At 40.5% G+C, this 13,815-nt stretch overlaps 1 protein-coding gene across 4 annotated transcripts in view; it reads right to left on the bottom strand.

The window, feature by feature from the left end:
• lama2 (laminin, alpha 2) overlaps positions 1–13,815 on the bottom strand; it is a 303,798-nt gene that overhangs the window by 92,666 nt on the left and 197,317 nt on the right. For all 4 annotated transcript variants that reach the window (XM_089118335.1, XM_089118333.1, XM_089118331.1 and 1 more), the window contains 3 exons: positions 9,013–9,149; positions 3,353–3,589; positions 2,917–3,060 (listed from right to left, as the gene is read on the bottom strand). In XM_089118335.1, coding sequence (XP_088974461.1) covers positions 2,917–3,060; positions 3,353–3,589; positions 9,013–9,149 — 518 coding nt within the window. The remainder of the gene's footprint in view (positions 1–2,916; positions 3,061–3,352; positions 3,590–9,012; positions 9,150–13,815) is intronic.

Here is a 13,815-nt window from a genome sequence, read left to right as displayed (position 1 = left end):
CTATACCAGCACTCTTACACCTATAACAGCACTCTCACACCTATACCAGCACTCACACCCCTATAACAGCACTCTCACACATTTACCAGCACTCACACCTCTATAACAGCACTCTCACACCTATACCAGCACTCACACCCCTATAACAGCACTCTCACACCTATACCAGCACTCTCACACCTATACCAGCAGTCTCACACCTATACCAGCACACCTATACCAGCAGTCTCACACCTATACCAGCACTCTCACACCTATAACAGCACTCTCACACCTATACCAGCACTCACACCCCTATAACAGCACTCTCACACATTTACCAGCACTCTCACACCTATACCAGCACTCTCACACCTATACCAGCACTCTCACACCTATACCAGAACTCACACCCCTATAACAGCACTCTCACACCTATACCAGCACTCACACCCCTATAACAGCACTCTCACACCTATACCAGCACTCTCACACCTATACCAGCACTCTCACACCTATACCAGCACTCACACCTATACCAGCACTCTCACACCTATACCAGCACTCACACCTATACCAGCACACCTATACCAGCACTCACACCCCTATACCAGCACACCTATACCAGCACTCTCACACCTATACCAGCACACATATACCAGCACTCTCACACCTATACCAGCACTTACACACCTATACCAGCACACCTATACCAGCACTCTCACACCTATACCAGCACTCTAACACCTATACCAGCACTCACACCTATACCAGCATTCACACACCTATACCAGCACTCTCACACCTATAACAGCACTCACACACCTATACCAGCACTCTCACACCTATACCAGCACTCACACCCCTATAACAGCACTCTCACACCTATACCAGCACTCTCACACCTATACCAGCACACCTATACCAGCACTCTCACACCTATACCAGCACTCTCACACCTATACCAGCACTCTCACACCTATACCAGCACTCACACCTATACCAGCACTCTCACACCTATACCAGCACTCTCACACCTATACCAGCACTCTCACACCTATAACAGCACTCTCACACCTATACCAGCACTCACACCCCTATACCAGCACTCTCACACCTATACCAGCACTCACATCCCTATACCAGCACTCTCACACCTATACCAGCACTCTCACACCTATACCAGCACTCTCACACCTATACCAGCACTCTCACACCTATAACAGCACTCTCACACCTATACCAGCACTCTCACACCTATACCAGCACTCTCACACCTATAACAGCACTCTCACACCTATACCAGCACTTTCACACCTATAACAGCACTCTCACACCTATACCAGCACTCACACCCCTATACCAGCACTCTCACACCTATACCAGCACTCTCACACCTATACCAGCACTCTCACACCCATAACAGCACTCTCACACCTATACCAGCACTCTCACACCTATACCAGCACTCTCACACCTATACCAGCACTCTCACACCTATACCAGCACTCACACCCCTATACCAGCACTCACACCCCTATAACAGCACTCTCACACCTATACCAGCACTGTCACACCTATACCAGCACTCTCACACCTATACCAGCACTTTCACACCTATAACAGCACTCTCACACCTATAACAGCACTCTCACACCTATACCAGCACTCTCACACCTATACCAGCACTCTCACACCTATACCAGCACTCTCACACCTATACCAGCACTCTCACACCTATACCAGCACTCACACACCTATACCAGCACACCTATACCAGCACTCTCACACCTATAAAGGTGTGAGAGAGAAAAAGAGATAGTGTGAGTGTGTGTGTGTGTGTGTGTGTGTGTGTGTGCATGTGTGAGTGTGAGAGAGAAAGAGAGAGAGAAAGAGATATAGTGTGCGTGTGTGTGAGAGAGAAAGATAAAGAGAGAGAGAGAGAGAGAGAGATCGAGTGTGTGTGTGTGTGTGTGTGTTTGTGGAACCCCACAGGGCAGCTAAACTACCCTCACAACATCAACACACAATCTCACGACTCACTGACTCAGAAAAAATCTCTCGTTTTTTCAAACACACACAAGGGCCGTCTCTCTCTGCACATCACCTCGGTCTCTCTCTGCCTCAAACACACTCAATCCTGACAGCTTGATATGTATTAATATTTACTGTTGTCTTGGTAACAGAGCATCTCAGCCCGCCTCGGACAAGATGATTAAGAAAGCCATCAAAACACACACATGCAGAGTCACGTGTGTCCTCATCTCGTCTCTCTGTCCCTAGAGGACACCTGGCATCTAAAGCTAACAACACTTCCTCTATTAAAACACATCTTTTTGTCAACAATACTAGAATGACAGTAAAAGATTATGTATTAATAATTGTGTGACCTCCCTATAAAATAGGACTTTACTATTTTTCAAGTTGCTTAACCTTCAGAAAGATTATGATTGTCAAACTAAACTAGATATGAGTTTTATTTTACATTTAATCTGTGTTTTGGAACTTTTCCTACCCTGCTAGAATCATAATAATATATAAAGAATATAAACAATTATATTAGAGGGGTAAATAGTTAATAGCTGAACCTGATGCAGTGTAATATATGTAAAACAATTAAGAAATTAGGATGAAATCGGGGGCCTAAAATTAGTCCCTTCTTACAATAAGTGTCATAATTTTAAGATTAAGAAAGTCAAATCTAATGGTCCGTTTTAACAGGGCAAAGATGTGGTTGTTCAAGTCAGGAATGTGTGTGTTATCTATTGAGCAATTAAAACTCTTAAACTGTTAAAAATGTAAAATGTCATATTTCTACAGTGAATTGAATGTGAGTTAAAGATATTATGGCAGGAGTTTAAAACTGATGAACACTGTTTTACTGCTTTACAAAGAAAGGACATCATTTCAATGAAAAATGTGTGTGTGTTCACTCACTCTCATGCGGATGAGTCCGGTGGCCTCTGTACAGGAGCTGCTCAGGCCGAAGCAGTAGCACTTACTGCAGCCCAGAGGATTCCTGCGACTGAGGCCGAACGAGCCCGTCTTACAGCGGTCACACCTCACTCCCTCCACGTTAGCCTGAACACACACTCACATCAGTGCTGCCACTCTCGCTCACAGCAGATTTCACCCTTTCAATGCACATATTTTTATTAACATGAAATATATACAAATAAACACACCACCAGGTAAAAGTTTAAAATTGTAAAAAAAAATAATAAATAAAAAAATTAATACCAAATGTTATCCTTTCCACATTAAAATAAGTGATAAAAACTCTAAAAACTGAATTGTGTTTCATCAAATATTATCAGATAGTATTTTACTGTATGCTTTTTTATTCATTTGGTAGATGGGTCTGGTCCGGTACCTTGCAGGAGCACTGGCCGCTTCTGTCGGCACACGCGCAGAGGCCCGACTCCGCCTCACAGGCGTCCTCCGACGAGCCGGCCGACGAGCACTGGCAGGAAATGCATTGTGGGAAGTCTCTGTACCCCAGCTTACACTCGTCACACTTCTCGCCCCTGAACTGCTCTCGGCACATGCAGCAGCCGGTGTTCACGTTACACTGCTGCGTCACGGACCCCAGCGCGTCACAGCCGCACGCCTGCACACACACACACACATCCAAATCACATTATACTGAACATTTACAAACAAACAAGAAGCTCATTTTTATGTGATTTTATATTTGAGTTTTTAAAAATAACATTATATTGTCTCAGAGATATATTGATGACTGTTTTGTTATTTACTAAGGCTCACTGTCTAAGACCTTCAAATCAAATGTACATGTCATGTGGGTAATGCTAATGCCAACTTTTTGGATAGTTGAATATTAATTGTTAATAAACACATGGTCTCTACTCTTTATAGAAAAGATCCTGAAAAGAACAGTCGGTAACACTTTACCTGAAGGGGTGTGCATTAGACTGACATGGCACCTTCATAATCATTTTCATTCAATCAATTTGACATTACAAAAACAGCATAAATTGTCATAAATATGTTTGATAATTAATCTGCTATGTCATCTTTATGCCAATTTATGATGTATTGGTTTATCAAGGTGTCATAACAAAGACATCTCAAACAACGTCATATTTGCATTAAAAATGTCATAATTGAGCGAATGACATATAATGACAGTTGTCATAAACATGCATAAACCCTACTTCATATTCATGATTATGAATGTGTCATGTCAGTCTTATGTACACCCCTTAAAGTAAACTGTTACCGAACAGTCTTCTTGATGACCTTAGAGCGGTTGTTAAGAAAGAGGGTTTGAAGTTAATGTCCTGACCCTGTGGGCAGACGAATGACACAGGATATCCCAATAACTGACTGGATACTGGATTAAGTGACTAAATACTGCACTTAAAGGGATACTTCACCTCTGGAAAGATGAGTGTGTATTTAAAATGGGTCATTTATGTAGAAGAAATGTGAAATTATTTTGAATTTGGAGCTTTCTAGACTGAGAAAAGCAAGAAAATGTATGTTTGGCTTATGTGGATGAAAGACAACAACTCCCACAATGCACTTGCTTCGCTGCCCTAGGAGGCCACGCCTACCGGTAACAGAGCGCAGTCGTTAAACAACAAGTCTAGGCTACTAGTGAGTCTGCCGAAAATGCGTTTCCAGATCGTCCCGGATTGGGCTTTTGCGTTCTGCAGTCGCCGTTCATCATGTTTCCTGTGGCGAGCGGGACGAGTGAGGGCCGCGGGAGAACGGCGCGAGGCCGGTGGCGTGATTACGATGATCGACACCTGTGAGACACCACCGGTCTCGTATCTCTCACGGAGGAGCAGGGATTTTCTTAACAATGTTAAAACGCACATCAACCAATCACTAGTTTAGCGTTCACGTAAACACTACATTCAGATCCACCAATGGGAATGAATTCAGTTAGATCAAAACAAAAGCTGTGCATGTAAACAATGAATGGCGACTGCAGAAAACAAAAGCTGAATCCCGGACATCGACGGCCAGGCATGTCCGGGAAAAAGAGGACGGTAACCCCGACTACTCAGCTTTCTCCACAGAACAAGAGCCTGCTAGCTTAGCTTCCAAACAAAGATGGCCGACACTATGTGTTCATTCTGTGAGTGAGATCGCCCTCTATGGGCGGGTTAAGAACTGTACCCAGATAGCAAACTGACATTGAATCAACGTGGAAACGACGTCTCTCGTGACATTGAAACAACGTTGATTTTGCTCATCGAATTAACGTTGAACCAACGTCAGACGCGGCATTCTTCAAAGCTAAATGAAAATCGAAAATTGGTTTGCTTTCATAACGTTGAAACAACGCGTTGATTTGAAGTTGATTTTCCGTTAGTTTTGAAAAAATGACGCGTCTGACGTTGGTTCAACGTTAATTCGATGAGCAAAACAATGTCAGATCAACGTTGTTTCGATGTCATATTTCCACGTTGATTCAATGTCAGTTTGCTGTCTGGGTAGTCTTTAGCCTCTGAACAAATTTTTTTCCAGACAAAAAAAAAATACATAAATCTCTCGTCTCAGGGGGATATGAGGGTGGAAAGCACGGTAATTTGAAAATACTACTGGTTTTCAACCAATTCAAAGCTCAATGCTAAATCCTGAAGTATCCCTTTAAAGGGGAAATGAAGCAGTGAAACAAGTTTACATGATTTACAAGATGGATTTCCAATATAATCAACAGTTATATAAGAAACATTACAAACGTAAACATTTAGAAGAAAAAAAGAAAAAAACGTTGTATCTTTCGCCGCCAGGGCGCCGCCATTGTGCAGGTGACGTCACGGGTTTGGTTGGCTCAAGTTTAACAGGCTCTGGGCATTGAAAATCGCGACATCAAACTGTGTTTACACCAGACCGCGAACGGCTAATGTTAGACAAAAAGATGACGTCTCATGTTATATGTTGACAAACTGCACATAGAAACATTGTTCGCGATGTCTGCCGTCAGATATTCCCGTCTCGTCAACACCATGTAAGTTACGTTGCTGTGTAGAACAGTCAGTGGTGGTTTGGGGCGGAGAGCGGGTTTGTAACGCTAACTTACCAGGTGTCAGTGTGGCTGTTGTCCTGCGATGCCCTCCGTGTCAGAGTCCATCTGTTGTCAAGAGGTTGATCTTGAGCATGTGTTGCGTGGTCAATTCTGCATCACCGGCGCGCACGTTTACCATGCTGTGCCGGGATTAGACGTGTGGAAGCGGCGATGCTTTCCCTGAAGGATGTCAGAGCGGAGACACTTTTTCCTAGTATATGTAGGCTGTAGCTAACGTTACCAGCACTACCAGTGCGAAAATATGGACGTTTCATTTCCCCTTTAACAAATACGTGCTAACTTACATGTTATTGACGAGACAGGAAAATCTGACGGCAGACATCGCGAACAATGTTTCTATGTGCAGTTTGTCAACATATAACATGAGACGTCGTCTTTTTGTCTAATGACTGTACCTAACATTAGTCGTTCGCGGTCAAAACACTGGTATAAACACAGTTTGATGTCGCGATTTTCAATGCCCAGAGCCTGTTAAACTTGAGCCAACCAACCCTGTGACGTCACCTGCACAATGGCGGCGCCCTGGCGGCGAAAGATACAAAGTTTTTTTTGTTTTTTTCTTCTAAATGTTTACATTTGTAATGTTCCTTATATAATTGTTGATTATATTGGAAATCCATCTTGTAAATCATGTAAACTTGATTCACTGCTTCATTTCCCCTTTAAAGTGTGTACTTTCCATTCAGAACCACTAATGGTTATTAAGTCTGATAAAGGTTGATCATTATAACTGACTCAATAGAAATCAGTGTGAATAAAATGCACTTCTCGACTGCCCTCGGTTGCTTCTCTTTCTTCCCTAAGGAAGAACTTTTCCACTGAGATTGAGGATTACTATTTCCCCCAGCGGGGTACCCCAAGGCTCCGCTTCGGGCCCGGTTTCGTTATGCTGTAAATGCTCCTGTTAGGCTTATTTTTTTCCTCAGGCACAAAACATCTCATACTAAGCTCTGCCTTACAATCTCTGTTTGCCATGAGGACATGGTTAGATGGCTACCAAACTTTTGGAAAGATGCAAAGTTTTACCAGAGATTGCATATGGTAAGGAGGCGATGAGAACCTGTGTGTTTTATGTGTCATTGAAGAAAACATTACAGTAAACAATGCTTATCAATCACATTTTATTACACTGTCACTGAAAAGAGTTTTGTCATGTTTGTGGATATCTTAGGACTGATGGGTGGTCTGGGACTTATAAGCTACAAATATAGCTACACAATGAATGTCACACCAGCAATTGGTTCACTGTAGGAAACCGTACCACAGCGAATAACAGCAAATGGTAATTGTATGTAATTAGGGCCCGAGCACTAACAGTGCGAGGACCCTATTGAGACTGTTAGGGTTATTTTTTTCTTTTTTCTGCAAAGTAAGCGCCATTTTCGGGGCCGCAACATGCTCAAAAACTCACCAAACTTGGCACGCATGTCAGGACTGGTGAAAAATTTCGTATTTTGTGGGTTTCGCGGATGGGCGTGGCAAAATGGCTCGCTAGCGCTACCTTGAAAATTGGAAAAAATTAGCCCCTCGTCCACGTTCAACCTACATGCGCGAAATTTGGTGGGGACGTGTATCATATCAAGACGCACAAAAAAGCCTCAAGAACCCATACCCTAAACTCGACAGGAAGTCGGCCATTTTGAATTTGGCGCCCATTTTGGGACGATTTACACACTCCGTACTTTAACGAACTCCTCCTAGGGATTTAGTCGGATCGACTTCAAATTTCTGCTGTGCCTTCTAAAGGCATTGACGATGTAAAGTTGTGCTATCTGCGCGTTTTCGTCGATGGGCGTGTCCGTGGCGTCGATGATTCGCCATGAAACAGGAAGTTGTAGTAACTTGGCTGTAAATGCCCAGATCTGCATCAAATTTTACACATTTGACAAGAGTCCCGCCCTGAACAAATCTACATGCCGACATTCACCCACAGTAATAGCACCACCTGCTGGCAACAGGAAGTGACCTTTAACGAAGCAGCCCCCGCCGCAAGTTTGACCGACATGTACGAAATTTCTGTGGTACATCTACCATGGCCAGACGCACAGAAAAGTCTCTTGGAGCGATGCCTTAAACTTAACAGGAAGTCGGCCATTTCTAATTTTACCGCCATTTTTGGATGATTTACTCATTACGTACTTTAACTAACTCCTCCTAGGGATTAAGTTGGATCGACTTTAAATTTCTGCTGTGCCTTCTAAAGGCATTGACGATGTAAAGTTGTGCTCTCTGCGCGTTTTCATTGATGGGCATGTCTGTTGGGTCGATGATTCGCCATGAAACAGGAAGTTGTAGTAACTTGGCTGTAAATGCCCAGATCTGCACGAAATTTTACACATTTGACAAGAGTCCCGCCCTGAACAAATCTATAGGCTGACATTCACCCACAGTCATAGCGCCACCTGCTGGCAACAGGAAGTGACCTTTAACTAAGCAGCATAGCAAATGCACAGCCGCACTGGCCGAGCTGCAGAATACGCAACGCGGCCGCCTCAGACCCCGACGCGCTACAGGTGCGAGGGCCCGCCCATCGCTGCTTGCAGCTTTAATTTTACAATAAAATGCTGTGTATAGTTTTTGAGAGTAAATGTTGTACAACTTACAGTGAAAAAACAGTAAACGGACATTCCCAGAAGTGCGTGTGTGACACATCATCACATATGAAGGCAACAATTTATTTAAAGCCTTTATGTACAAGGCAGTATAAAAGTATGTACATTATCTTTTTATAAATAATTGTAACCAAAGTTAAAATGCATTGTTATATTTGCATTATTCAGTACTTGAAGGTATTAATTTTCGATTGATTGAACCGATTCAGTTTGAGGCAACAATCAAGACCTTTAGCTGATGCTCTGCCGCTCTGTGGCATAAACTCACAGATTCACCTCGACATGCCCTGATGAATCATAATAATGTTTGTCAGAAGATAAATCTACGCAGCAGTGGAGAGGAGAGATGAGCCGTACCTTACAGCCGCTGCTGATGTCGTGACCCCAGTGGTTGGGCGCACATCTGTCACATCTCTCTCCCACGGTGTTGGGCGGACAGATACACTGACCTGTGTTAGCGTCGCAGTTATTTCCCACGTGGGCACACTGGCACGCTGCGAGACAGACAGAAACAGAGAGCAGGTTAATTGCGGAGCGCAGTGAGCACCTGTTTAAATGTCAGCGCCGGCTCTCCTCTCTGCTGCCGTCAGAGAAGACGCTCCGACTGGAAGGAGATGATGATATAAACACCTCAGATGGAAAGTGCAGCGCTCAGAGGTCAGGCTCGTTGACAGACGCACTCAGGAGCTGAGCTGGAATTCACAAGGCGTTCACTCAAAAAAATGAACTAGCTGGTTGTGCACTTTAGATAATATATTTATTAGGGCTGTGCAAAAGTTAATTGCGATTAATCGCATCCAAAATAAAAGTCTGTGTTTACATAATATATTTGCGTGTGCTGTATATAATTATTTTGTATATATAAATACCTATGCATGCATGTATTTATTTAAGAATTATTTGCGCTTAAATTCTGTATATATATAAATACATAATCTATATTCTATAAATATAAATATTTTATATATGAATAACACATTTTCTTAAACATATACATGCATGTGTGCATAATTATATACAGCACACACAAATATATTATGTAAACACAGACTTTTATTTTGGATGCGATTAATCGCAATTAATTTTTGCACAGCCCTAATATTTATATGTAGTTTACTTACAATAATTGTGTTTTTTGACTTTAAATATATTTTCTATTAAGGTCTATTGTGTCTCAACTTAACAGTACAAAATCCTAATGTGTTGTCTAAACACAAACCATTTATGTTAAGTAAAAAAAATGTGTACATCCAGAGGGTGGCAGTATAGTGCGAGGCGACTGCCATTTTGCCCCGAACTTAATTTTATTGTGTTCAATCTGCTTAAATCTACGAACAAAATCCGTTTGTGTTGGATTACATGATTGATTTGTGTTTCCTCAACTGAAACTGGGCAGTGCTTTTAGTTCCCAGCATGTTTTGCATATGGTTGAATTAAGAGAGAATAAATGTTAAAATTAAGTGTTATTTTATGTTTTTTTTTTTAGAAATTTAGAAAAGGGGAAGACTTGATAGTGTGTAATAGTGTTTAATGTTATACATTTGAATTATTAAACCATTTAAATTACAGTGGGTTACCATTGTGGAGAAGAGTGGAGCATTTTGTTTGGCTGTCAACTCATTTCATTATTTTCTATTGCTTTGGATGAAGGAGCATGTAAATCTTAGCATTCAAGATGCTAATATGTAATTCTGCTAGCAAATAGCTAGCTAAAGTCTATCAATTTAATTAAATGTCACTGAATCAAATGAGATATAAATGGATGCATGAATACAATAAAATGCCTTTGAATCATGTCAGGAAGCCTTTAAAAATTCACGTTGAGACTACTTAAATTGTGTGATTTAAAATTACATAATTCTATTATGATGACGTTACATGAACAAATTTTATTTGTTTAACGTAATCTAGTTATGCGGAACCTGTTGATAAATTAAAATTAATTAAAGCCAACATATAATTTTTTTGTTGTCTCTTACATCTAGGGTTGGGTATCGTTTGAATTTGAACGATTCTGATTCCGATTCCTTGTTTCGATTCCGGTTCCTAACGATTCTCGATTCCGATTCTGATTCTTTTAAGAGACAGGGTCAAAAAAGTTTAGCTTAGAAAGAAAATAATCTTTGAAATAAATCTAAAAATAGAAATACTCCTTTCTGAAGGAAATACTCCTTCTGTCACAAATACTCCTTTTGTCACAAATTTTGAATTTTGCCGAGATTTCGTTATTTTTGGAAAAGTGAAGCCACACTTTGGACCGCTGATGTAAGCTACTCATGTTCGACTCGCGCGGTTATGCCAACACTTCCGGTAGACGCTTCTTCGTTGGTGGTGTTCAGCGGTTTCTTCTTCCGCTCGGCGGACTGTGAATATCGAAACTAGGAATCGAAATTTTAACTTTTTGAACGATTCCGGGAAAAACGAAAAGTTAGTCCCGGTTCCAATCGATACTCGATTCTCGATACCCAACCCTACTTGCATCTGTTGTGTTTCATTTACAGCAGCAGCTTTATCTCATACAGTCAAGTCACCTTTACTTCTACAGCGCTTTATTTTGGCAAAATTCTTCAATAATGAAACGATCTCCGTTTCAGCAGTAAAACAGCTCTAAAAAGACTGTAGAATTATTGCTCAGCTCAATTCAGTTCAATGCTGATGTTGCAAAGTTAAGGTGATGATACACAGGGCAACTTCTTGAGCAATGTTGCTGTCAACAGGCAACTATATGAGACAGGGCCCACGACCCATCTAATTATCCAGATTTGGCCATTTTTAATGTGAAAGTGCCCAAGCAACAATCGCTCGGCAAGATCGCTCAAAAAGTTATCATCATCTTTGGTGTCATTATTTCATTCTCATCCCGTCAGTGCAGTTGATACCAGTTAATAACAATAATATGAATGAATATTAATAAAACAGAAAGAAGAAACTTTCATTTTGACAACAGATTTTGGTAAATCAGATGCGTAAACATCGCCATTATGTTCAAACTGTGTCTCAAGGACTAGTATGGCCAAATAGCAGTTAGTTAGGGGTAATCAGTCTTACTTTTATATTATTTCACCAATCTGAAACCGTCTTAAAGAAACATTATTTTACGACTAGTCAAAGGGACTACGGATGCTATAATCTTGTTGCATTTTGTATTTTTACACTAATGTTTATTATCATGCATTGTCCCTTTTAAGTATAAATATGTCTTCCTCTTAAACCAAAGATTAGGTAAAGAGGAAGGTGAATATGTGTTCAGATTAACAACAACAGCCTATGGTTGAGACCCTAAAGTGACATGAAGGGGGGAAATGAGTTGGAGGAAAACTTTAATGTTTTCTGGTAACACTTTACTTGAAGGGCTGTGCATGACACACATCATGAATATGATTATGCATGTTTGTGACAACTGTCATTAAGTGTCATTCACTCAATTATGACATTTTTTAATGCAAATATGACATTGTTTGAGATTGTCTTTGTTATGACACCTTGATATAAACCAATATCAAAATACCAAATATTCATAGCAGATTAATTAGCAGAAAAAAACAACTACTTTGACATAGCTAGTAGATCCCAAACTCCATGTGAGGTGAACTTACAAAAGTCAATTACAAAAGTCTTATTTAAAAACGTATGTATTTTCTTTAGCCTTTGAATAAAGTATGTTTTGTTGTATGACTTTCATGTTATTATTCTGTAAAGCACTTTGGGGCAACGGCAGTTGTTTAAAGGTGCAGTGTGGGATTTTTAGCGACATCTAGTGGTTCGGTTGTGAGTTTGCACCAGGTTTGCACTAAGGGCTCAGCCCTCCCTTTCGAAGAAGCTACGGTTACTAAAACGAGACAAACATTTTTTAATAACAAAGACATCTCAAACAATGTCATATTTGCATTACAAATGTCATAACTGAGCGAATGACACTTAAAGGGTTAGTTCACCCAAATATGAAAATTCTGTCAGTATTTACTCACCCTCATGTTGTTCCAACCCCGTAAGACCTTCGTTCATCTTCACAACACAAATTAAGATATTTAAGATATTAAGATCACTCCTGTATACTAGTCCATAGGCTTCTTGAGGGACTGGCTCTTGCTGTCCTCGAAAAGTCATAAAAGACATCGTTAAAATAGTCCAAGTGACTACAGGGGCTCAATTTTAACCCTTGTGCTGCATTAGATTTTTAACACCGTTGAGTGCATTAAGGACCAAAAATGGCCACATATTAAACATTGCCTAAAATATTATATATTATTATTATTTTCCACTTTTACCAAGTTAAATCTTTTAACCAGCATCAGTCCTCATCATAACTACCAAAAATGTATTCAATTTCAGGATTTTAACCCTTTAATTACCAGTTTTGTTTGCGAAACCATCGATTTGTATAAGAGGAAAAAACACAAAAATTCAATTATTTTCAATAAACTAAATGCAAAGAGAAAACTTTAGATTTGGATTATCACAGTCCCACTTTGCAAAAAATCCCACTTAGCGCGTTAGAGACCAAAAATGGCCACCTATTAAACATTGCCTATTGCCTAAAATAAGGTGCATTTCCACCCATAGGGAATAAATATGTAGTGACGTCATCTGGTGGAATACACTATATAATGCAAATATAATGCTTTTGCTTCAAAATGAAAGGATGTTTGTGCAAAAATCATGTTTAATGTATTACTGACAGCCTCAGATTTAAACAACGTTTTAATGGGTTTCAATGGGCCATTTTTGGTCTTTATGGTGCTGAGTGTTACTATTTGATCTACACAGTGCGTGTTATACATATTTAGCAAAATGGGATCACATTTTTTACATGTATCCAAAAAGTCACAATTTTGCCAAATTTCATACCATTTGCATTAAAACAGCCAAAATGGTCAAAGAAATTAAACTGCAAAAGACCAAAAATGTCCCTAATGCAGCATAAGGGTTAAGTTTATCAAACGACGAGAACACTTTTTGTGCGCAAAAACAAACAAAAATAACGACTTTATTTCAACTATTCACTTCCTTCTCCATGGGCCTGTAGTCAGTTAACGTAGTGTGATTGCGTAAAGCTACGTCACATGTAGGCTCACTGGTCGCTGGTCATGTGTGTGATGCGTGTGACGTACAATAACAGAAGCTTACGCTATTAAACTAGTAACCTGACTCGCGCAGAGG

Source organism: Pimephales promelas, chromosome 13, assembly GCF_988280905.1.
Source record: "Pimephales promelas chromosome 13, fPimPro1.hap1.1, whole genome shotgun sequence".
NCBI lineage: Eukaryota > Metazoa > Chordata > Actinopteri > Cypriniformes > Leuciscidae > Pimephales > Pimephales promelas.
This window is presented reverse-complemented; position numbering and strand designations above follow the sequence as displayed.